Below are 26,811 nucleotides of genomic sequence, written 5' to 3'. Positions count from 1 at the left end.
TGGAAATGCTAATCTGAGTAGACGAATCTAGAAGCTCCCTTTTAAAACTCCAACTTTATCTAAATCTATACAAATAATATAAATGCGAAAGTAATTCTGCCTGTCTGTTAGCTCGTTACAATTACAATTGACCCGATTGACGGTAATGAAATATAAAATATTTGACATAGAGTTAACCCGTATATAATATAAATAAGGAATATATATATAAATAAGGAAATAGCCATATACATTAATATCGGGTGATATTAATATTAATTATTAATCACTACATATTATAAAACAAAGTACCCACGCCGTGGCCGTCAGTTTGTCTGTCTGAACGCGATAAGCTCAAAAACTACCGCACGGATTTTTATACAATTTTCACCAATGGACAGAGTGGTTCACGAAGAAGATTGTGTGTAAATTGTCTAGAATATGATAATTGTTGAAGAAGTCAAAAAAAATCACGACGACTGGGAGCTTTTCTGGCGTGAGCTGCGAAAACCAATAGTTATATTGTGTATTGAGATATAAGCATTTTATAAGACCCTTATTTGACCCGTTCAAAGCCTTACTTTTTTCTTGAATGATCTTTTATATCAATTATATATTATATATATGTAACTTAGATACAATTATTGTTTAAGAATTGCAATTTCTTTCCTTCCTGCCTGCGTGGTTCATTTGAATTGGCAAAATTTATTTGTCAATTGACTTTTTTTATACATAGAAAACTAAAACGAAAGAACAGATCATCAAGATCTGCTCCTCCCACAGCTAATACTAAGAGATGTGAGTAAACATTCAAAACTAATAATCGCCGCAAGTTTGTTTCGCAACTTACGTGTTAATGTTATGAAAACATTTATCAGCTGAATCATAAATATTTTTCACTACATTTGGAACACTCAGACGAACAGTCACGAGATCATTGTACCCTAAGTGGCGTATCTGACTTTCACTGCATCCTAATCTCTGCGTGATACGCGAGGCCCCCTTTCTTTCTTTCACCGGCGTGTGGCAGTTGGCCTCAACGTGAGACGGCGACCGGTCGCGTCATGCGCCTTGACAGTTGATTTACTAATAGTGACAGTGACGGTTATACAGTGCGCCATGGCAGCGACCGTGGCTATTTTCTCCCTGATACTAATAACGACTCAGCCTGTCCACTCGCAGGAGTCCTTCATGAGCTCCTTATTATCAGGTCAGACTTTCTCTAAAGATGGGTCAGACCCATATACATAAATTAGTCGTATGTCCATTGAATTGAAATGTGCCGAACTAATTTGGTAAGCGGATGGAATTTATAACCGCTACGTTTAACTTGCTCGCGATAGTTTTGTATTAACGGTTCGAGCGATCTTCTAGAATATAGGTTTCCACGTAAACGAGAAACGGTAAAGTGACGATGACGACAAATGTTTGGATATTTGATATCTTCGTTTTTAATTATTACTTAGATCAAGGTACAAACAATAAAACAACACATAATTAATAAAAATATAAAAAAATATATGACACGTTATGTTTCTCAATCCACTATTTATTCAAATATTAAAGTAGTATGATCTTTAATATAGATTTGATTACGAACATATCTCATATTCAAATTGGTAAAGTCTGTACATCCGTTTAGAAAATAAGTTGTAGTAAGGTACTTTCTCATTACCTTAGTACATACAATGCATATAATATATAAAATGCGTTAACGCTCAGGATCTACCGGCGTGATTTGATAAAAACTTTATATACTAAATAGTCCATTTATTAAGAAAGATTATATACCAAATAACATCACGATACTTTACAAAGAAACTGTAATGTTTGAAACCACGGTGAAACCGTGCGGCGCGGCTTGCGTAACAATTCATTAATCCTTTCAATAAATCATTATCTGCTATCAAATCTGGCATAAATTGGAGATCATAATATAACATTCATATTAATACAATATTAACAAATTTGTACTCTATTTTATTAAATCGAATCCTATAAAACAGTTATGAGCTTGAAAATATTAAGAGAGACCCCGTAAAATTTTAATCCGAATGAAATGAATTATGTTACATATAAATATTGGTTTTAAACAATATTTAGGCATTGATATGATTACATGTTACAAGTAATGTTACAAGTAATGACGAGGCGGTTGGCGTGGTTGGTAGATACTTGCCTTTTCACGCCGAAGGTTGTGGGTTCGATTCCCACCCAGGACAGACATTTGTGTGCATGAACATGTCTGTTTGTCCTGAGTCTGGGTGTAGTTTTCTATATAATTATGTATTTACAAAAGAAAAGTAGTATATGTAGTATATAAGTTGTCTGGTTCCCATAGCACAAGCTTTGTACAAGCTTAATTTGGGATCAGATGCCGTGTGTGAAAAATGTCCCAAGATATTATTATTATTATTAATGACTCGGCAAAATTCTTGTCAATTAGATAAATAATAAACAAAAGTTAAACATATAAAAACATAGTGGTGGTTTCTCGAATTAGAACAATATTGGTTTATAAGTGTTCTATGTATTCTTCTTTCTAAGTATTCTTTAACACTGATAGAACTAATTTATAATTATAATCCTAATTATATTCGCTAATTCTAACTTCCATCCTGTATTTAACATTTGGGATGAGTTTCAAAAAGTCCTTAAAGCTCACCAATGTGAAACAAAGAATTCTTAAAGAAAATGTCGTTTCTAGACTAGAGTTTAGAATGTTTTCTGACATAAGTCAGTGTTAGAGTCTTTTAGAAGCTGAAATTTTAACTCTTATTAATAATATATTTTAACTCTTATTATAATTTGCGAATGTGATTAGGATTTTAACCGAATATTACGGATTCAAACGGGCAAGTTTTAGAGTATTAGTGTGCTTAATTCTTCTTTATAATAAATCTCGTGAAAAAACCATGTGCAAAGCTCATAAGCTTCACTTCAAGAGCCTTAGCCCAACAGTGGGAGAGGCTGTAACTTTTATATCTTAAAATAAACGTCACATTCACTAGCACACACACAGTTAACAAAACAATATTATAAATTTAGGCCTCCTTAAAATGTCGGTAAAAAAAGAGTAATTCAAAATGATAGAGTCGCAACGATTATTAAGCGTAATAACATTTATATCACACGATTGAATGCAGACGAGATTATAAGGCTTTAATGGTACGATACATGCAACCTCATTTCGTTCGTATAATTATATATAATTTAAAAATTTGATATAAGAAACGACATTGAATAAAGAGCATTATCGTCAAGCGGCAATCTATAAAGAGACACAAAAGTTTGGTTTTCGTATGCAAATGTGCGTCGTTTAGTATTATATTCTAATATAAATCAGTTTGTATGAGTATGTATGTATGTACAATAGTTTATTATGTAATCCAATATGAAAATATATATTGGTCAAGCAGGTTGCTATAAGAATATGTGAATTGTTATTTTATAAGATCATATTTAAAGTTAAACGGACTCGAAATCTAGACGGACAAGAAAATCAATAATTCCACCAAATAAATATTTATTGTATCAGATAGGCAGACTGTAAGATAAGCGGTGTAAAATATAAACTATTCCTTCTTACAACGGCAGTGCTTATGCCACTTACGCTGGTCCACTCACTCTTCAAACCGAAACACAACAATACTAATATAGCAGTTTGAGGTACGTATGTGGTACCTAGCCAGACGGGTTTGGCCCTACCACAGGGCCTTCCCACCAAGTTATAATAGCCTTTCGCAAATAAAAGTAACAATTATGCACTAAAAATAACGCAAAGTTTGTACATGAGAAGTCGCTAGCTATAAAACCAGCTGAAGAGTCAACAGTGAACATCTCTCTGAACTAATTTAACATAAACATGTGTTATTCAAATATGAACAGAAGTGCTATTTATATTCGTATACAAAACTTCGTATTTCTGTTTTGGAATACGGTTATAGTTAAATGGGAGTTATTATAAAAAATAATATATATACAAATATGATAATCGATTTAGTTTCGTGAATGTATAATTTCGTTGTATCAGAAGAAATCGGGTACCTTAAGCTTTTATTTCTTTGCTAGTTTAAGATTATTGTCTTCACAAGACATTTCACTTACTGATAATATTATATAATTCTTCTTGAAGCTTTATTTATTCTTTATTTCTCAAGGATAATAATAACATTGAAAGGGAGAGGAGAGCATTGTCAATAAAAGCTAACATGATTGTCAAAAGATTTGCGCGTGCGTCAAGGGCTGTAAAGAAAACATTATTCCGCGCTTACTGTACCTCTTTTTATACATGTAGTTTGTAAGCTAATTATACATTAAAATCATACAATGCTCTTCGGGTCCAGTACAATAACGCCTTTAGATTGCTGATAGGGTTGCCTCGCTTCTGTAGTCTTCAGGGATGTTCGCTGAAACGAATACAGACTGTTTTTACGCATGAATGCGAAAAAGGTGTGCATCCTTGGTGAACCAGGTGCGGGCCAGCTCCAACAAAATGCTAAAAATTATTGCTAACAGACTACTGTTAACAGTAGTCCGTTAGCAATAATTTTTAGCATATATTTAGACTATATATTTATAAACCGCTGTTGTAAATTTTCAGCTGGACCAGTTAATTATATAAGTAGTAGATAGTAGTGTTTATTTTATTTTGTTTGTAATTTTGTATATGAGTATGGTTACTTGAATAAATTATTATTATTATTATTTTAAAGCCCAAAGACCCAAAAAAATCCCACCGATCGAGCCTTTCATGATTGGTTATTATGTCGAAACATTATCATTTGCAATCTGGAGTCTGGAAATTGGCAGTGTTACATCCTCGTGCCTCATAAAGCACATAAAATCGTTGTACCTAAACTATTTTGAATTGAGTGTACTTGTGTTCACACACTTATGCTCTATAATACGTCTCGCTTAAATAGCTAACCTTTCCGTAATTCTGGAGGACGTTATCATAACATTATACAAATATTAATATTAAACATATGTATACAATTGTGTAAAAAAAGAAACGGTTATTAATAACAATCTCAACTATAATATCTTACTGTATAAAAAGCCAGCTATCGTTATTGTAATGAATGGCCTTATAATTGTATAAGGAGGCGGCGAGTGCGCACGCGCAGCTAACGGTTCCCACTGCCGTTACTAGCGTTACGTTTAGGTGATAATTAATACTATTTGCTATCACTATGGGGTCTTGTAAATTATTATCATATATATCTATAAATAAAGTATAACGTTGATGGAGTTATATATTCATTAGATATATGTACGTACGTACGTACGTAACACAATATCATTTTTATGATAACAAGCTTCTTCCTAATACAATAAAAACACGTAAAGTAAACAATAAAGAGTTATTAAATTGTTAATATTTTAACTCTATGAACGGTTACAACCGTGAAAATCAAATTAACAGGAAATTGTATGTTATTTATTTTGATAACATATTTTGACGACAGTTCAACATCCTTTGTGACAGATATATTGAACGATTGTTACTAATAAATATCTATTAAAGATACGTATATAACGACATTGTGTGTTTGTGATTCTCCTGTAGGTAGTTTGAAGATCTTGATTTCTATTCAAACAAAGCTTAGCGTATGTCTAATAGTTTTTTCTACGTTCACTTAAAAAGCGTGAGGCTGACAATTTTCTTACTGGCAATCTCAAAAAATATGCGACATACAGACTTACCCACTCTTTGCCCTTAAACAATATCATATATGCTGTGACCTTCCTTATTATATTTGCCGGGGAGGCAAATGACTACTTGATAGAGTCCAAACGCAACGACGGCCAGTACAGTCGGGAAGAATGTTCTTTCTGCATTAGCCGCCCCCGCTTTGCTGGCCCGCAAGATGCCTCTTCACGCCTTGTTTAAAGGAACCCGGGTTGTAAGAAGAAGGGAATACGTGAGCTAGTAAAGAATTCAATTTTTTGGAGGTGCGACTAAGAATTGAGTTGCCAAATTTCTTTGTGCGTGATAGAATTTATGTCACAGTGAGGCAGTGACATCGAGAGCCAGCACGCATAGACTTATTAAGGAAGGGGGAAGCAGGAATTAGAGAGAATAATTTATCAGAGCGGTCGCCGTGATACAGTCTATAGAAAGCGTTCAGCGCTGCTATCTTACGACGCAATTGTAAAGGCTCAAGGTTGTTTGTGACCTTTACGTCGCCAATAATGCGAACCGCACGTCGCTGAAACCGATCCAAGGCCTCCAGTAGGTACTTAGCGGAGCCATCCCAAAGTATTATACTATATATTATGTGTGTTTTGTACAACAGGCACCGTTTTTGTGGCGTGAAAAAACGCCGCACCTTGTTCAGAACTCCGAGTTTCCACGAAGCTGTTTTTATAACAGCCTCGATGCAATCCCTTGGTCTAAGGTCGCACCGAACGTCAATTCCCAGCATGGCGATTGTGCTTTGTATCTCCAGCGTAGTAGGCATCATAATGTGAAACTTATATATCAATCGATTTTTATGTCAAACAGAAAAAAATAAACAAAATATGAGATTGATGTTTATGTTTATGTATTTAAAATCATAAAGTAAATATATAACACGCAATATCAAAACATTGACCATAATAAAATGGTAACTGCATCAGATGATTCAATTTCTATCACCGGTACGTAATAATCTCGATGCGCGTGCGCATATGCTGACGAGAAAGGTTGAGGAGAGAGGGGCGAAGTGGGGGCTAGGTGGAGTTGTAACTGGAGAAAGTTTGACAGACGCGTCGACGCCAATTGATCTCAATTATTTTGTTCAATTTTAACTTATCGTTAGTGTTATTTTTATGATGCAATTTGTAAAGTAAATGACAAAAATTTTTTTTTTGATATATCAAATATTTAAACCATAAACTACAAAGGGGGTATAAGTATGTCTTTTAAAAAGTTATCGTAGGAACACTGAGTAACACGCTGTAGCTATTGGGTTTCTTTCTAGTTCTTCATGGTAGAATTCATAATCTAAAAGTCTGACTAACATTAATTGTAATAATTCTTAAATAATGTATATTTTAATATTAATTTGGAAATATTATTATCGATATAATGAACATATTCATTGAAAGTATCGATTAGCTGTACATGTGGTATTCAATGATTGATTTCAACAATAATTAGCTTGTTTATGACTTAAACTAAATAAAAAGCTTCGCCTTAATTAATAATTATCCTCCAAAGCGAATTTCGGCCATGTCATTTCAATGATCAGCCAACTGCGATGACAAATTAAAGTGCAAACGTGTGTGTATATATGTATTTCAATAAATACATATGTACTCTTTATGCCGTACTCTCATAGACCGACACGGCCGGATATATCAGACACGGGATTAATAGCTTGACGTGCTTTCTGAGCGTGAAAACTGTCAGCTTATTAACTCCATACAAGTGTGTTCTAAAATAAGATACTAATAAGTGAGGACCACTTGAAATCAGGTGGCCCATTTGCCCTTCCACCTACCTATACTCATATAAAACAAAGCTATTGACGTGATAAACGCGAATTTATTTCATTGACAAATTATTATTTCAATAATAAATAGTCAACTCTTTTAATTTACTGTTTGTTTAAAAACTATGCTTTATACAGTTTTTAAGTACATAAATAAATTAGCAAAGTTCAATAACCTCGATCAGGGACAAAAAAACACGTCTCTAATCCAGATCTAACCGTTCTAGTTTTTTCTCAGACCTGCACAACCTTTTACAAACGAGTGAGTTGCAGATTCGAATGAATAATGGAATGAATGAATGGAACACCCACAGAGTATCTTTGTTATAATAACTAGGACTTATAATATGTACTATTTATGATTAAGTACTAAAAATGAATGGATCAAATTTAAGCAATAAATAATATTTTGAATGAATGAAAGTTTGAATGTTTGAAAGACTGAAAAGACGATAATCATACGTATAACATTTTTTTTTAAACTAAATTATTTTCCGATATATTTCACACAATTCGATTCTATAAAATATATTGGACTGTAACTGGAACAACTTTTGTTTTTTTAAAACGGTAATCTTTTTTTTTAGATTTTACAATAATTTTCATTCATATATTCTATGACTAACATTAAAATAAAAACAAAATACGCATTACAAGTCTAAAATATTGTCCTGTAGCATTGTACCCAAGACGCTGGCACTGCTAGACTCAGCCTTTGGGTTAAATAAGCGCCAGCTCTTGCGTCACAACTTTTTTTGAAATAATAAGTAAACAAAATAATATTATTTTCATTGAAAATTTTATTTAATGTAATATAAAAGCTATTTTACGAACATTGTTTATAAAATTTGTTGAACTGTAATAATCTGACGTGGCTAGCATATAAAAAAACAAAGAATTAAGAAAACGATTAAATGAAATGTTAGTTTGTTGATATATTCAATCGTAAATATGTACGGTTATGAATTAGTGAAAAAATATATATAAATTAAATTAAATCCGAAGCAATTACTTCTGTTTTAAAATTAAACATTATTAAGACGAAAAAAAAAACAATTAATTACAATTTATTTGCGTGTTTTCATCAGATTGGCGAATACCGATACGTCCGTCGTACACGCTTAACATGCGCGGGCGCACGGTCCGGTGAAACTGTCAAGTGAACGCTGAAAGTGAAATAATTGCAATTTTTGTTACGCCCAATCATTTTGTTTCTTGAATACTTTATGTAGGTATGTTAAATATTTCTAACAACTTGGCTTTATGGTGGAGGCAAATATCGGGTCGGCCAAATAAAAGTCGTTAGGTTTTTCTTTAAGAAATTTTTCAGTAGGTAAGCGTAACGCGTTAAAAAGCGAATGAAAATTCAACTGAAAAATACAATGTACACTTCTGATTAAATACAAGAAACTATGCAGCTAGGAAATATGGCCTGAGTCTTTCTAAATAAGATAATAAATAGACATCATTAATTCATGATTCAAGGTCATGATATTAAGAGGTTACTGGTGGTAGGGCTTTGTGCAAGCTCGTCTGGGTAGGTACCACCCACTCATCAGATATTCTACCGCAAAACAGCAATACTTGATATTGTTGATATTGATATTGTTGTGTTCCGGTTTGAAGGGTGAGTGAGCCAGTGTAATTACAGGCACAAGGGACATAAAATCTTAGTTCCCAAGGTTGGTGGCGCATTGGATATGTAAGCGATGGTTGACATTTCTTACAATGCCAATGTCTAAGAGCGTTGGTGACCACTTACCATCAGGTGGCCCATATGCTCGTCCGCCTTCCTATTCTATAAAAAAAAAAAGGTTACAAATATGGCGTAAACAAGGGCTAAGGGCGCCGTAAAATAGTGGTGATCTAATCTATTAAATGGCTCGAACTGTGTCTTATAACTTTACGGTCGGGTAGAGTTGCCGTCTCGTTGGACGTGAGGGAGTAGAGTGCGCCTGCGCGCTCAAACATTTATGCACTATAAAACCCTCCGATGAATAGCACCATAGATCCAATGTGATCAAATGTGATCGAATCGTGTATTGTTGATCGAAGAAAAAACCAAAATATACCAAAATATACTATTCAAAGACTCTTGCGAGCACCTTTGAGTCGTCATTTTACAGTATTAAATTAAATTACCTGCTTTATTTTATGGATATATATTATATACCTAATGAATAATGTATAAAAATATATTTTTATAAATAAGAAAGCTATAAAATTAATTATTTTTTTGAGAAAGAAACCTATATGATTATGAAATAATTATGTAGCATTTAAAACAAAATCGAAATTTTAATGAAAGTTTGAATAAATATTAGTCCTAATAGAATATTATGTTTATGGATTTTATATCATCAAAATAGATATTTTTAATTTACATAAATGCTATATATAAAAACGATGTATTCCTTTTTTATCTATTTTAAAGAAAATATTTGTTTTGCTGACGAGTAACACAATCGTCTACGAAGCATTAATTCTATAAAATAAACTTAGGCGATGGTGGCAACTGCAACAAACATCTGCGACCTATGTTATAAAACTACACCGTTTTAAGCTATTAGTTCCGTCCTTTTTTAAGCCATGGATCCTTTAAATTTTATAATTATATGTTAATTGAGCATATCATCTTCTGATCGTGATTTTGTTCTGACACAAGATAGTTCTTACATGGCCTTATTATATGGTTGTCTGATATTAACTGCTCCACACTGTTAATTACCCAAGAGCTGGCGCTTACTCAGCCCTCAATGGCTGAGTGTAGCGGTTCAGAGAGAAGTGTTAGCGTCTTGGGTACAATGCCATGGGACAATCTTTTGAACGACGTGTTTTTTCTATGAATTTGTATTGCATATTTTGTTTTTATTTTATTTTAATTATTTATTTTTTTATTCTCATTGGATATTTAAACATTTTAGTAATAATATGTTTTTAATTAAAAATAAAAAAGTATGGCGCCTTCGATAAGAGTGCATCGTGACGCGTTCGTGCACTTTCTAGCTTCCAGTCGAATACTGACTGTAGCAAGTATAACTTTGCAAACGATAGTGTGCAATATGACTAGACTTTCTCACCGGCCAGTTTCAAATAATCTAGAATTTTTAATTAAAAAAGTGAAATCAGTTAAACGATACGCATTAATTATATAAACATTTTATCATGTTTATTTATTTTTTGCAACATTAAAAAGAGAATCAATATTTCTATATCATAATGTTTTATTGTATGTCTGTGTTGTTATTCTATTCGGTAGTTAGGTAATGGAGCTTTGAATCTTAGACCGAGACAAAAAAAAAGAAGCTAGGAAGCTGTCATCGTTACTAATAAGTACCTATTGTAGTGTTTATGTATTAATTCACTATAAACATGTATATGTATCATGGACTCTATTATACATAGCCTATAACATATATAGCTTTTAAGTATTAAACTATCAAATACATTGAGATTTTCCCATAGACAATTTATTACTTTTTAATGATATGACACATTCCTAACGGCTTCCAAACAATTTCTTAAGCTCCAAAAGTCGTTAGTCCAGCGCCCGATATTTCTCCGGTTGTGTCAGATTGCCTTCCCGAGGCGTTATATTCGTTATGAGATATTATAGAATATTTATACACTTCATCATGTCGGCTGGTTATTCTGTATTATTCGATCAAGATGACATTTTTTAGCTGTATAACAGATTATATATATAGTTTCTACCTATACTAATAAATTTATAAAGTTTTATAGAGCTTTATGTAGTTATAAAGTTTAAATGAAGTATTTATGCCTGAATTAAGTCGATAACGTCGACCCTCTTATTATAAATAGAAAAAAATGTTTAATAAAACGTCAGTCAATATTGTAAGCTTTGAATTTTTAAGATATTGTTATCTATTGTTACCGTTAATAAATGAAAGGATTATAATATAATGATTACCGTTTTTTAATTACTTATATATCTGATAAGAACAGCGCACTACGCTCTAATTACGATTTTAACTACATTGTCATCTTACGAGATCGATGACATTACTATTGGCGTCTGCAGTCGGATAAAACAAAAAAGAACTGTTTATTATTTATTAGCTCTCAACCGTCCGTTACCTGTTACCAGTATATCCTGTAATTTAATATCTATATTCCTATCCCTACATAGTTTAGTGTATATATACAACAGACAGTTACTTTCGCGTTTATATTATTAGTCTGAAGTCAGATCAGGAGCGAAAGACGTTGTTTCTTGTTGGCTGGTGTACTTTCGTTTTCGGCGCGGTGCGGGTGTCGATTTCTCCGACGTTAGGTCATCGTTTAACGGTGGTCTGTTTGACGGTGCCACCAATTATAAGCGTTTTCACATTCGCATTTTCATTTTCGAGGTCACTTAATATTTACTCACTAAAACACTTTTTTTTTAATTTAGAATTAATTTATTATTATTTATTAATTTAATTGCCACAGAACAATCTTTTAGACGGCGTGTTTCTGCTTTAAATTTGTAATGTGTAATTTTTTCTTTTATTTTAATTTTGTATTTTATAAAAATGTCTGTATGTTAGGTCTCATCGAATAAATTATTATTAATTTAGAATTTATATTAATTGAAATTGTTTAAAAAAATGGAATACTTTTTTTTCCTAATTACTTTTTCGGCTCAGAAACCGATTTGTATTCATATTTTGAAAAATAAGTGTTGTGTGTATTAATTAATTATATATATAATATAATTGTTAATTATTTAACTATTTATATTTTATTCTGGAGTCTGGATTTTTAGTAAGTATGTCATAGTCGTAGGCTGCGTGTTTTTTTCCTTACCGATAAAGTGCTTAACCAAGATTTGTTTTAATTTAAAAAAATATAAGAGAGAACTTGAATCAAACTAGAACCGCTGTCACCTTGTAGTTTACACCATTGTCTGTTTTCCTTTCATTTGCCTCTGAGCATAACTGTGCATCGCAGGGAGGGCCTAACGGTCGTAGCCGGGATAGGAATGTGGTAGCGCAGGTTTTGATTTAGGATGGCCTTATGTGCTGGGTAATAAGGTTGAAAATATGTTGCAGGTGCGTGATCAAGCGGTTTTATTGTCTATAGGTCTCTTTGAGGACGACGCTCTAGGTGAAGGCCATGGCGTCAATGTACATTCCGAACCGGCAACTTTAACTTTGTGTTTAATTATTCTGGTATAAAATTCATAAATGCCTGTAAAATCTAATTAGATAATTTTAAGTTTAGTATAAAAATGCTTATTATAAGACAATTTAGAAACCACTCGTTATATACTCTACTGACAAATAGCAATACTTAATATTAAATTGTTACGTTTTAAAGGTTGAGTGAGCCAATGTAATTACAGGCATAAGGGATTTATTTATTTATTTATTTGAATCTTCAACAGTTGTACATAACAAACATTCAAAACACTTTTTACATTAACTTAAAACTAACTATGCACAACCGATTACAGGAGAACACACAATTCACACAGTTACAAAATATACAAATCAAAAATAGAATAAAAACAGAAAATAAAAATATTTAAATAAAGAACAAAAACAGAAACAAAAGGTAGTAACTAATCAAATTTTTAAAACAAATTAACAGTTTATACTAAAAGAAACATCACATTTTTTCCAGTATTACTGTGTTTTTTACACAATAATTTTATTCTCGCGATATTCGCGATATTGGAGCATTCTGTCCACGTTTCGTTCGAGTGTGGTCAATTTTAAAGAACGGACATGGGTTGCGAGGTGGTCTTCTAGGAACATTAATATTAAATCTACTCAACAGTCTATCGTCATCGATTTTCATTAAATACTTTATAAAGCAATTTCTTGTCTAGTAGAGATCTTCGAATCTCCAGTGGCTTAGTGGATATCTTATTTGCCAAGGTTGGTGACGCATTGGTAATGTAAGGAATGTTTTATATTTCTTATAAGTAGCCCATTGCCCGTTCACCGACCTATTTCATAATAAAAGCTCTTCTACAGCGCTACCTATCGGATAATATAGCTATAAACCATCATTTCAACAAAACAAATTGTACATTATGACAAGCCGTTCACTAAGACGAAAGATCGATTTAATATTATATTCAAGATTCAGAAAAAGAATATTAATATATAAATACAATTTGTTTATCTATATATAAACAAAGACAATACAGACAATCCGTGATTTTTTTTTCTTTTCCTCCTCCGATTCTTACGCATGGAGGAGCTTTAGAATTATCAATAAAAACAAATCGTAAACAAAATCGTAAATTTTTCATTTGTTTTTCTCGAATTTTCAATATTTTTACTTAAAATTTGTAATGTGTATTTTGTTCTTTTTATTTTTAATTTTTATTTTATAAAAATGTCTGTACATAAATATTAATAAATACTTTAGCTTGTAACTATCAATTAAAATAAAGATATAATTTTACAGTTTAATTCGATTTTACGAATATTAAAGTTGTGACATAGAAGTTTAAATCGTTTTAAAATTGTGCTATAATATTGTTTAATGCAAATGTATGTTTTCTACATACAAACGCATTATTATTGCAATAAAATTATCCACTTATAATCGAACTTATGACTCCACAGTCAGTCAGACATACTGGACTAAGCATCTTAACTTGAAGAGTATGTCGACTTTTTACTCTGTGACTCTTCAAGTAATGACTAATCTTCATTTCAAGTATATATATATATATTACAAATTGACATATATATATATATATATATATATATATATAAGCGAAGTACCACTGAATGACTGACTCATCACTAGATCTCCGAAAATTTAATATACATTTCGCGACGTAGAGGATTTTAATGGAAAATCCTATCCAAAGAAATTTTTTATCCATCTAAAATTTGGACCAGTTTTTCAATTATATTAAAAATTAAAGGGGTCACTTGGTAACAATTTTACCCGTACGAAGTCAGGGGCTGACATCTAATGTTATATATAACACAGCTCTGCGAAATTATATTTTTCGAGATTTTTTCAAAAACTGTTATTATATCATTATATATGTTCTAAAAGTAATATAAAACAGTAGTAATATGATATATACCACGTCAAATTTGCAAGATACAGATGAAATAGCTTTTATATTAAAAATGTATGGAGCAAACATTTGATAAAATGAAAGAAAATAATTTAAGAATTTTTTTACTACGTATTGTTATGTCTGTAAATATTAAATTAATAATTAATTAAATAAAAATAGTACATTTAAACAGAACAATTAATAATAACGTTGTTTTTTTAAAAACCTACGTTTAGTTGATTTTCTTTTATGAGTTTTGGCTTCACCTCTATACAACATCCAACAATAGTCTGCCATCATAATAACATCCTAACGATATTTATACGTCCTTTCCATATCTTTAACATCTTGATGGAACCGCTCCCCTTGTTCCTCGCTGTAGTCGCCCAGATTTTTAGAAAAACACCACAAATTAACCATTCGTGTTCGGTTTATTCTTTCTAAAACACTTTTCAATTTTTCGTAAGTTTCTTTAAGATACACTGAATGAGCTACAGGTATTGATGCAGATGTCGTCTGCGCATCTAATAAATCGTTTTCTTCTAGGCGAGATCCGAGACGTTTAGTAGCATCTTTTGGCAACCCAAGATCCCGTACTAAATCATTCAGTTATTGCTGATTTAGGGGTGAGGTTCAATTGTGGGGTTAAAAATTTCGCCGCTACTTTGAAGATCACTTTGTTCTGAATTTTGTGAATAAGGGCACTTCGAAGTTCTCAGTGTTAATAGGTACTAGTATGGGTAATTCGGGTCCATGTGGTACTGACGTCGTTACAGACGAAACATCGGGATAAGCTATATTGGGGCGGTTTTTAAAATTATATCCTGTCACATTGGTCAATCAAAAATACCTATATTTGTTCAACTTAAATGCATAAAAAATATGACGTGATACAATAAAATAAAGTTAATATTTGCAACATATAGGTTAACAGCGTTTGACCTGCAATTATTAAAAAAAACTTTTTCATCGCCGACCTGTGTAATCAATACAGTTAAGTCCTATTTATATAAGAAATATTAAAGCTTAATCGATTTAATAATATAACTTAAAATTGTGAATAAAGTATTAGGGGACAATTCTACTAGCAAATTGTCACTTTATCGCAATCGAATCGAAATGTAATCGGTGCCGGATAACCGTTTTCTACTAACGCGTCCAGTTGCGGTATGATCGAAGTTGAATCGGAATAGAGTCTGAAACGTATCGTAACGATTATAAATTAGTAGAATTGGCCCCTGGCCGGTGTGAAAGCCAGTTAGTGCTCCGTCTATTTCTTTCCAAGAATTTGTTCTCACAGAGCTAAAAGCGGCGCGCGCGCAGACAATGCGAAAATAAAAAACTGTTTCCAGTTAGGCCTGCAGACCACTGAAGCGTAACACATGGACGTGTGCAATGAATAACTAATATATAATGTGGTTTATGAAATGACTAATTTTCGTCCGCGGCTTCGCCCGCGTGTTGGAGGGGGGCATGTATAAGATATAAAAAATAGCCTATGTCCTTCCTTGGAGTTCAGGCTTGCTTCATAATAAATTTATTCAAAATCTGTTCAGTGGTTTAACCGCGAAAGCGTAACAAACATACGAAGTTACTTTCGCATTTGTAAAAATAGATCATTTGATAAAGTGACAATTATTTGGCTGAACTTAATAAGCATTCTTATTTTTCAATTGAATATGCCATTCTTATTCGAATTAGTTAACCAAAAAATCAATCGTTAGTATAATTATGTTAAAATATTATCATTAATATATAATCCTGGTATATAATACTCGTGGTAGGGCTTTGTGCAAGCTCGTCTGGGTAAGTATCACCCAATCATCAGATATTCTACCGCAAAATAGCAGTTCTTGGTATTGTTGTGTTACGGTTAGAAGGGAGAATGAGCCTGTGTAATTACAGGCATAACACCTTAGTTCCCAAGGTTGGTGGCCCATTTGCTCGTCCGCCTACCTATACTTAAAAAAAAACCTGTTATTTATTTATTATTAATTATTATTATTATTTAATAATTCTAAACATGATTGCTAACAGACTAGACTGTATATTTATAAACCGCTGTTGTAAAGTTTCAGCTGGACCAGTTAATTATATAAGTAGTAGATAGTAGTGTTTATTTTATTTTATTTTTTTGTAATTTTGTATACGAGTCTTGATACTTGAATAAATAAATTATTATTATTATTATTCATAGAGAAACGTTCGACGTCTTTCGATTACGATTTCCATGATCATTATTTAGCGTTTCCCGATACGTAACGTACGTGTAAGGTTGTTGTGTACAGTAAAGTAACAGTAACAGCCTGTTAATGTCCCACTGCTAAGGCCTCCTCTCCCTTTTGAGGAGAAGGTTGTGGAGCTTATTCCACCACGCTGCTCCAATGCGGGTTCGTAGAATACACATGTGGCAGAATTTCAATGAAATTAGACACATGCAGGTTTCCTCACGATATTTTCCTTCACCGTTAAGCACGAGATGAATTATAATCACAAATTAAGCACATGAAAATACAGTGGTGCTTGCCCGGGTTTGAACCCACGATCATCGGATAAGATTCACGCGTTCTAACCACTGGGCCATCTCGGCTTGTTGTTGGTAGGTTGTTGTGTATGTAAGTTAATATAATAATAACAATTTACTTCATTGTTTATATTTATCGTGACAAAGGTTATCTTTAAGTAACTAATTGTGGCAATAAGATTACAGTCTGACGAAACAGTTTGTTTGGTCGAATTAATTTAATTACTGTATTTATTTATTCAATATCAATGACACCAAAAATATATACATAGAAAAATACAAAGTTTCACAAATTATGTTTAAATATAGCATATGTACTAAAATGAAATGACACCATCGAGGGTAGACTCCAAAAAAAAATTGAAGGATTATTTAAGCCGTCGTAATATATTAATTACATAATTATATGATTTGACTTTCTAGATCTATTGGAAACGCTTGACACGCAAGTTGATGCCAAGAACTGTCCTGGGGTTTGCATGAATGCCATGGCCTCATTCATCTGCTCCAATGTGCTGGAGGAGATCACGTGCCCCAACCCTTCCATGAAGTGCTGCGTTGATGAGCCAATTGGTAAAAATTTACAATAAGCTTTGTTTTTAAATGTAATTTAATATATATATCAACACCAACAAGAAGTACACTAATAAATACAATTGAGTCTTTAAACATAATGTTATATAAATCAAGTGTCTCCTTCAATCAAATTATAGGTGTTGCAAAATATATCAACATTTCGATTTAACAAAAATAATACTTTTAAAAATTAAAATATTTGTAACAAATAGACGAAGAACAATATTAAGAATTAAATTATTATAAAATTATCACATGATTGGTATAAAATGAATAAAATATAAATATATGAGAACATTTAAAATTTTTGAATACGATTAAATGCAAACATAAGTAAGAGATATATTTTAAAGAGGTGAAAATTGATACATTATTATTGAAAAAGAAATAGACATTTTTTATGAAAATGATTCTAAATGTCATTAAAAATATCAATTATAAGAGCTTCCTTTGACTCTTTCTTATTGTTAATCATATTATTGAGCATTTTGTAGATATTATCATAATCGATGATTAGCCTGTTAATTGGAGAGTAGCGCCCTTGACGGGAGTGAGTAATAAATAAACGCTTCCTGGCTTCATTCCATAAGGGCTTACATAGACTTTACTTTACTTATTTTTACTTTACTTATTTCTTTGGTATTCAGAACAACTCGCCAAAGTTTCATCAAAATTGGATGAACGGCTTAGGAACGCAAGGACAAACATACAAACGTTCATTTTTATTTATACTAGATATATTTTACTGTTACCACTGTACAAACTGCGTGACTTTCAATCGATTAAATGGGACTGGCTTACAGTCCAGTTGAAAGATTGACAACACATACTCACATTTTAAGTTAAGTAAAAGTTTTTAATACAAAATAGAAACACAAAAAGACGCAAAATTTATGTAGCAAGAAATAAAAATATACAAAAAGACGTCGTGACTTTAAGGATGACTTTTTTTTCAGGAAACGACACGATAACAACAAATAAACCATTTACAACGCGCTACACAACAACCGAATCGGATTCTGACGAAGAAGACTTTACGACAAAGCCGCCAAACGACAAATACAAAGACAGTGGTAATTATTAGGTACACTCTATTAACTATTAGGATATATAATATACTTAAGATAGAACCTTTGACAAGTCAGTTTTGGCCATAATATATAAGGAACGGCCTGGAGCTGAAAAGAAACATTGGACAACCTCATCTCATTCTCGTCCACTGTTGGTCTTGGCCTTTCCAATGGCACGCCACTGAGCGCGATCTTTAGCTCTCAATTTTCGCCAGCGGCCAGCTACTTACGTATATCGTTACTTCACCTAGCTGGAAGGTGTCGTACGCTACGCTTGCCAAGGCATGGTCTCAACTCCAGGATACGTCTAGTCCAACGGTTGTCGGTTCTGCGACATATGTGACGAGGTCACTGATGACACTTCAGCTTTGATTTGATTTCAAGACCTTATGATCTACGCCCTTTAAGCTGGCCCCTAGAACAACGAGTCAATCGATTATCAATATTGTTAAGTTATGTTATTTAAATGTATTGAGTGTTGTCTTAGGATCGAGTTTCAAGATTTAAAGACTCACCATTATTTTCCAGGTAATATAGCTTGTCCTGGTGTCTGCGTTGAGTCTCGCCTGAGCCAATATTGTGAGGCGTATCTCACATCTAGTGGTCTATGCGTCTCTGGCAGATCGTGCTGTGTTTCTGAAGATGGATTTGGTGACAGAAGGCCTCCAGATCTGGTGGTACCGGGTGAAAAGAAATATACGACAAAACGCCCTATAACTGCGGTAGGTATCTCTATCACCGAGGAAATATAATGCTAACCATATTCATAGAAAAAACAGTTATTCATAGCAATAAAGGTTGAGATGGTCCAGTGATTAGAACTTAATCAATATTTGTTCAAATCCGGAGGAGCACCACTGAATTATCAAATGCTTTATTTGGGCTTACATTTCAATTCGTGCTTGTCATTCAGGGAAAATGTCGTGAAAAAACCAGCCAACCCGCTTTAGAGCAGCGTATTGGATAAGCTTCATATATTTTCAAGGAGAGAATGCCTCATCCCAGCAGTGGGACTTTATAACAAAATATGATTTCTTAATATTCTCTTAAATGCTTCCATTCATTTACAGCTAACAACTACTGCCGCTCCAAAACAAAAACCTGGACGGAAATGTAGAGGGGAATGCGTAAGCGGTCTTTTATATCTACTATGTGGAAACGTGGATGAGGACGCCTCATGTCCGGCTGACGAGAGTTGCTGTCTCAGCGACTCCACCACGGAGGTCGCAACGAGACGACCACATACAACGCCAAGGCCGACAACACCAGTATGTATCAAAAAATCATATACCTTAAAAGCTATCTCTATATACAGCGTCATAGCTTTGCTATGGGTCTTAAGCTATAATGTCTGCTGTTAAAATAATTAATAATAATTTGAACTCTTCAGGTTGCATATTAAGTAAGACCCTCAGAATGTAATCTGATCAATAAATTACGTTTCCATAGATCAAATCAAATAATTATTTATTCAAGTATATAAAAAGTGCACTTTTGAATCATGTCAATATATGTCAAATATTGAATAAAATGAAAAGCTACCACCGGATGGCTAACAATTTGTAAGTTGTGTGTTGTTCTTTTTGTGTGTTTTAGAGTGATAGATAAATAATTGGAGCCATTTTGAGGTGGAACCATGATTCGGCATTTACCTAAATTCTCCTACACTTACACTTACTTTCCCTACATTCCAGGCTCCACTGCCAAGATGTCCGGGCTATTGTATTATGAACTTAATAAAAGGTCTGTGCGAGCGGCCTGCAGTACTGATTAGTAACACGAATTGTAAACTAAGCGGTACCACCTGTTGTGATAACACAAGGTATGTTTTTGTTGCTTTTTCATTTAAAGAGTCTGAGTAGGTACCATATTTTCCAACCATCAAATAGCAATTCTCAGTACCTATTGTTCTGGTTTGAAGGATGAATGTGCACGTATAATTCACTAGGTGTTGTACACACTTGTGCCTGTGTACAAGGGACATAACATCTTATTTCCTAAAAAATAATAAATTAGACGTCATATGTGGTTCCTCTCGAAGTTGTTCAGGAGTATGTGTACCTTGGGCAAACTTTGCAGTTGGGTCGAAACAACTTCGAGGGGGAAGCACGAAGAAGAGTACAGCTGGGCTGGGCAGCGTATAGAAAACTCGGTCAAGTCTTTTCGTCACGAATAACGCAATGCTTGAAGACAAAAGTCTTCAACGAGTGCCTCGTACCGGTTATGACCTACGGAGCCGAGACGTGGACACTGACAGTGCGTTTGGTCCACTATTTTAAGGTCGCTAAGCGAGCTATGGAGAGGGCTATGCTCGGAGTTTCTCTGAAGGATCAAATCCCAAATGGGGTGATCCAACAAAGAACCAAGGTTATCGACATAGCCCAAAGGATTAGTAAGCTGAAGTGGCAGTGGGCTGGACACATATGTCGCAGAACCGGTGACCGTTGGAGTAGACGCGTTCCGGAATGGAGACCACGCCTTGGCAAACGTAGCGTAGAACGCCCTCCAGCTAGGTGGAGTGACGATATACGCAAGGTGGCTGGCAGCGGTTGGAAATTAAGAGCTATATATAGAAAATCGAGCTCAGTGGCGTGCCATTGGAGAGACCTATGTCCAGCAGTGGACGCGAAAAGGGTGATGATGATGTGGTCGGAGTGCCATCGCGTCATCCTTACGTTTTCATATACGACGAAACATATTCAATTACCTAATTCGATTATATATCCTAGAATACCACCACGTACGACAACACGGCCGACAACAACAACTACGACTACCACAACAACACCAGCGCCCATCGATCCGCGGCCTGACTGTCCCGGCTCTTGCATCGTCTCCTTGCTGTCGTTTACGTGCTTCCGTAAGTATACTTAACCAGTAAATTAATAGATCCAGATGTGCTTATCCTTATTTATCGAGGGATCCAATTTTATCGGCGATGTGATATAGTGTACATAAACTAGAATAGATAATAATAATTGTAACTGCAGTTTACCGACGCTGACACGATGCGGCAGTATCCGAAACTAACGTCTTAATATAAGAGAGTATTTATTTTTTAATTGCCTCTTTTTACAAGGAATTTCTAATATGACAATTTAGGAGGAGATAGTAATGTTATAAATACGATTAAACTCAAAACTTCTGATAATAGTTGCAATGATATCAACGCAAATGGAGAGAAACGAATCTATGATTTTTAAATCACTAAGTTCCCTTTTGAGCTATTTGAACCCTTTACATACCAGCCAGCTTAAAGCTCCCACAGCTAACAATAACTTAGTCTGTAAGACTTATCGATAAACTTCAATAAATGATTGATCTCCAAATGTCCCATTGTTCGGCAATAGCCTCAACTCTTATGTCAAAAGTGTGGTGTTTATCCCACCAGAGTGGTGGGATAAACACTAGTTACTCCAAGTTATCTTTAGTAACCGAATTAATGAATGTGACGGAATCTTGTCCGGCTTCCCTTCACCCCCGAGCTCTCAAGTTTCCATATGCAGTAGTCTAATAAAACAAAAGCTACATTGTAATAAAATATAATATAATCAAATCTCCTCATCAGGTAACGCAGAAATGACTGACGTATTCAAGTGTAAGAAGGCAGGCACACAGTGTTGCGCGCCAAAATCGAAGGTTCTGGAAGTGATTGGCGTCAATCGTAACGATTCCTTCCCATTGGGTACTACTCACACATACACACCGCATACTCACACAGTGGCCCACACGTTACCATACACATCACCTCTACGTAAGTATTTGATACATTTATGGACAATACAGAAAGTTTAGCTATTTTAAACAAATCTTATTTTTTTTTCATTTTTGTTTCAGCTCAATACGAACCTAACTACGCTACAACTCTGAGAACACCAGAGAAATACAACAAATATGTCTGCGGGGTCAAAGGTAGTGTGACCGTTACTAATATCCTAGCTATAAGTAAATTATTTTTAATTCAATAAAATTGTAGCTATATGGTGATTATTATATTCGTATTATGAGCAAAATTAAAACTAACTTCGTCAGAACTGAAATATTTGGTGTCCTTTTTTGCTCTACAAATTAGAAAGAGGTAGCAACATTTAAATTCGCTCAATTTATTTTATTAAAGAGATTGCGTAGAACTAAATCAGTAACATTGTCATATATAAGACTAATATTTAATAATGTAATGTAGTAATTATAAGTGAAGACATAAAAGATTTTTCCAGAAATTCTCACATAATTACGTATGCCTGAGCTATTACAAAAACTCTCGGAATAAAACAATTATAATAATTGCAAACAACAAAAATAACCCTGACAATAAAGCGCTTTGAAGCTTTGAACCCTACTTGAAGAGAGTATGTTGGTTTGTACTTCGATATTGGAAAATACAGTTGCATAACACTTTTGGTGCTGCTTTATGTCAAAATTGCTTCAAAATTATTGCTCTTTTAAAAAGAAATGTGTATATAAAAAGGAACGTCATCTCGTGCTGGGCGCGTGATGGGCGGCGAGGACGGGGAGCGCGGCGAGTGGTGCTGGCAAGTGGCGCTCATCAACTCCCTCAACCAGTACCTGTGCGGCGCCGCGCTCGTGGGCACGCAGTGGGTGCTCACCGCAGCGCACTGCGTCACTAAGTAAGTAATCGCCTAATTGATGTTCAAATTCAGAAACAGCCTACAAATTAGCCACGTTTAGGGAACTTCCTTTCCTCTTAAGTATTAAGATTGCGATTTATTACAAAAACTGAAACGTTATCTAAAACGTCAATGTATAAAATCGACTTTATTAATTGCTAGTCCTGGCATATTCACGATTACATCACTTCCATTCCCTTTTGAAATATCTGTAATTACAATTTCTCTTCAATCGTATGAACTTTAGAAGGCGTTGTGTAGTAAACTATTATAATATATAATAACCAATTGTCTTCCAGTATTGTTCGCTCCGGCGATGCTATCTACGTGCGAGTTGGTGACCACGACTTGACACGAAAATATGGGTCACCAGGCGCGCAAACGCTGCGTGTGGCCACCACTTACATCCACCACAACCACAACAGTCAGACCCTGGATAACGATATCGCACTGCTCAAGCTTCATGGAAAAGCCGAACTTAAAGAAGGTACCGAGAAAACGTATCACAAGTATTTATAATGTGTGACAAATGGCTTACCCTTTATGACATATACTTGTCACCTTCGTGCATGTTTTGCACGAACATGCAACAGACGTCCTAAAACTACTAACTACCTACTATCTTATGATTAATGAAAGTTCTATAATAATGGGTAAATCAGTTTTTGTGTTAATCTCGAAGCATCTCTTTATAATTTCTTTACGATATTGTAGGCGTATGTTTGGTGTGTCTGCCGGCGCGCGGTGTGAGCCACGCGGCGGGAAAACGCTGCACGGTGACCGGCTACGGTTACATGGGAGAAAGTGAGTTATAGAAAACTTATATATAAGATCACACAAACATTGTATTAACAATGCTATCATGAGATCGCGAACTTCAACTTCTTTTTCGGAGGCCTTTTTCGATATATATTTGCAAAAATGCATAACTTTCCATTCCATTCACATAAAACATTTCCACATACAAAAGATTATTAGTATTACTTGTAAAAAGTGAAGTTGACTACGATGAAAATCATCAAATTAACACATTTCATATGATCCAGCGGGTCCTATACCACTGCGCGTGCGCGAAGCCGAATTGCCGATCGTCAGCGACGCGGAGTGCATACGCAAAGTAAACGCGGTCACCGAGAAGATATTCATACTGCCAGCGAGCTCATTCTGCGCTGGTGGCGAGGAAGGGAATGACGCGTGCCAGGTTAGAATATCATTTATATATAAACTTCTTAGAAAGTTATTGGGTGTACTTGAACATCGCATTTCCTTTTATAATATTCGAAGGGACTTTATTTATAATATTTAAAATAACATATCGCTTTTATTAGTACAAAATGTCGTATGTCGTAAAAATTACGTTACAATTTAAAACATGAAAAAATTTATTCTATTAAATTCATAAAAAAAATTAATAATTTCGATTAAAATATATGCTTAAGTAATAAAACACAAGTAATAATCATTTTTTGTAATCTCCTCAGACCTCAGAAATTTAACTTGCCTTATTGTATTATCGTTAGCTTATAAAAGGTAAAAGTAAAGTTTTAAATTTCGTACTAATGCATAGCTTATTCCGCGACGTCTACGATACGTCACGATAAATTCAATTGAATTGCCCGATTTTTTTTTAAAGAAAATTAGAATATTATTTTGTCATTTCAAATGTCAATTATCTCATTGATCTCGCCATAAGGTGTCATTATGACGTGATGACTTATATAACCAATGCTGTCAATTTTTCAGGGTGACGGTGGCGGTCCTTTGGTATGTCAAGATGATGGCTTCTACGAATTAGTCGGTCTTGTGTCTTGGGGCTTCGGTTGTGGACGACGTGACGTTCCCGGTGTATACGTGAAAGTATCCGCTTTTATTGGTTGGATTAACCAAATTATATCTGTCAATAATCTTTAAGTTATTCAAAAACTTATAAAATGAAGTGGACAATCTTTTTGAATTCAACAATTTTAGACTCAATAGCATAAGGGGCTGCTGGGCCGCCTTCTTGTCAGGTTATTGACGTGCACACTTGAAAAGCTTTACGCTTAAATGGAAAACGAATGTGTCAAACTATTTATTTGAAAAACTAATTACAACAATAATTATTATTTTTATAACTTAATGTTACGTTTTTATTTAATTTATTTCAAATTTACGCAAAAATTCGAAAGTCAAAAACAGAGGCACAACTTTTAATTTGTACACGCAAGATTAAAAGGGGTTTCAAATATGAATAGAATTTTATGAAAAATAATATATATTTATTAAGTTAGACTTCTTTAAGCGCATTTAAATTTGATGCATTCAACTATCGTTGTCACTATCATTGACAGTCACTTGTACGGTGTTGCAAGCGTTATTTTTTTAATAATTTAGCGAAAAGTTTTAAGTCTTTAATTCTATGCGCTTTTAATTTTAATTTGATTAGATTGGTTACTTCATTTTAGTTTCGCTGTTAAGTTTATCTGTGCGCTTACATCTTTTTTATTAAATAGAAAGTGCTTAGGAATTGGCCTAACGTTTCGTTATTTTTTTATGAAATAAGCAGGTTGATTTATTATTCTATAATCACTGTAAGCGCACATTTGTAAAAAAGCTGAGATAGTAGCGGTTGGCTTTCCTTTTTTGTTTAAATTAATATTGATCGTGTATTATCTGTGGTGCATAAAATTATATGAAAACTTCAAAGGAAAGTCTACCTTGATATAATGTTATATAAATTAATATATTATGTTGGCATTATGTTAAAAAATATTTAATTTATTTACACTATTCTAGAAGTTATATTTAAAAGTTCCCGTATTACGTTTTATGTACTACATTTAATATTTTATTTATAAGCATAAAAGAAAATATTTCTTTATATATTTAAAACATTTATTTCCTTGTTTTATTTTTAAATGAGGTAAATGTAAATAAATTCTGTACTTTTTAGTTTAAGATAATTTATTTTTCTAGTTTTATTAGATAAATAAAAAAGCATACATTTATTTTCCCACCACTTTTATACTTTCAAATAGAGAATTTAAATCGCGGCGAAATGTTGATTTAAATCTTAATACATAATAACTCTTTCGTAAGTAAAACTAATATAATATGAAATATATAAGAAAACAAAAGTCCAAAAAGGTTAAAATATTGATATACTAACAGTGCTGAAATGTCTTACTGCTGAGAAAAAAGTGTACTTTTAAAGACTGACCAAAGTGGTCATAGTCTTTGGTTTCACAGTGGTGGATAAATGTGTAGTAGAATTGCAACCTCATGACATTTTCATTCTCATACCGGTGCTGATCTTCGTTTGATTAAGTGGTCTATTCTCTGGGGTATCTTAGGATGAAATCATTTGACATTACTTAGCATAAAATTGGTAAACTTAGAACACTATTGTTTGAAAAAGGGCTGAGTGTATGATAGATAAAATGGTGTCATATATGGCCGCGTATTATTATACACGGCCTTATATGCCTCTTTTGTACCTGCCCTTTTAACCTTTATTGTTGCTTAAACGCAA

The 26,811-nt window shown here is 33.6% G+C and overlaps 1 protein-coding gene across 1 annotated transcript; it reads left to right on the top strand.

The window, feature by feature from the left end:
- The first annotated feature begins 1,087 nt into the window (after positions 1–1,087).
- On the top strand, positions 1,088–26,012 carry LOC126776267 (protein masquerade). Its single transcript, XM_050498593.1, has 14 exons — positions 1,088–1,189; positions 17,450–17,599; positions 18,559–18,675; positions 19,201–19,394; positions 19,743–19,940; positions 20,367–20,494; positions 21,402–21,532; positions 22,241–22,426; positions 22,510–22,584; positions 23,141–23,300; positions 23,600–23,787; positions 24,015–24,104; positions 24,347–24,501; positions 25,044–26,012. The coding sequence occupies exons 1-14, from the start codon at positions 1,099–1,101 to the stop codon at positions 25,209–25,211; spliced, it is 2,031 nt and encodes a 676-aa protein (XP_050354550.1). The 5' UTR covers positions 1,088–1,098; the 3' UTR covers positions 25,212–26,012.
- The last annotated feature ends 799 nt before the right edge of the window (positions 26,013–26,811 follow it).

The sequence above is a fragment of the Nymphalis io genome, chromosome 20 (genome assembly GCF_905147045.1).
Source record: "Nymphalis io chromosome 20, ilAglIoxx1.1, whole genome shotgun sequence".
NCBI lineage: Eukaryota > Metazoa > Arthropoda > Insecta > Lepidoptera > Nymphalidae > Nymphalis > Nymphalis io.
This window is presented reverse-complemented; position numbering and strand designations above follow the sequence as displayed.

What these genes read in the sequence shown, in the direction of transcription:
- LOC126776267 (XM_050498593.1), top strand. Translation starts at nt 1,099, where the DNA reads ATGGCAGCGACCGTGGCTATTTTCTCCCTGATACTAATAACGACTCAG. An exon ending in ATATGTCTGCGGGGTCAAAG is followed by an intron (nt 22,585 to 23,140) that starts GTAGTGTGACCG and finishes GTATATAAAAAG; the next exon opens with GAACGTCATCTCGTGCTGGG. An exon ending in AAGGGAATGACGCGTGCCAG is followed by an intron (nt 24,502 to 25,043) that starts GTTAGAATATCA and finishes TCAATTTTTCAG; the next exon opens with GGTGACGGTGGCGGTCCTTT.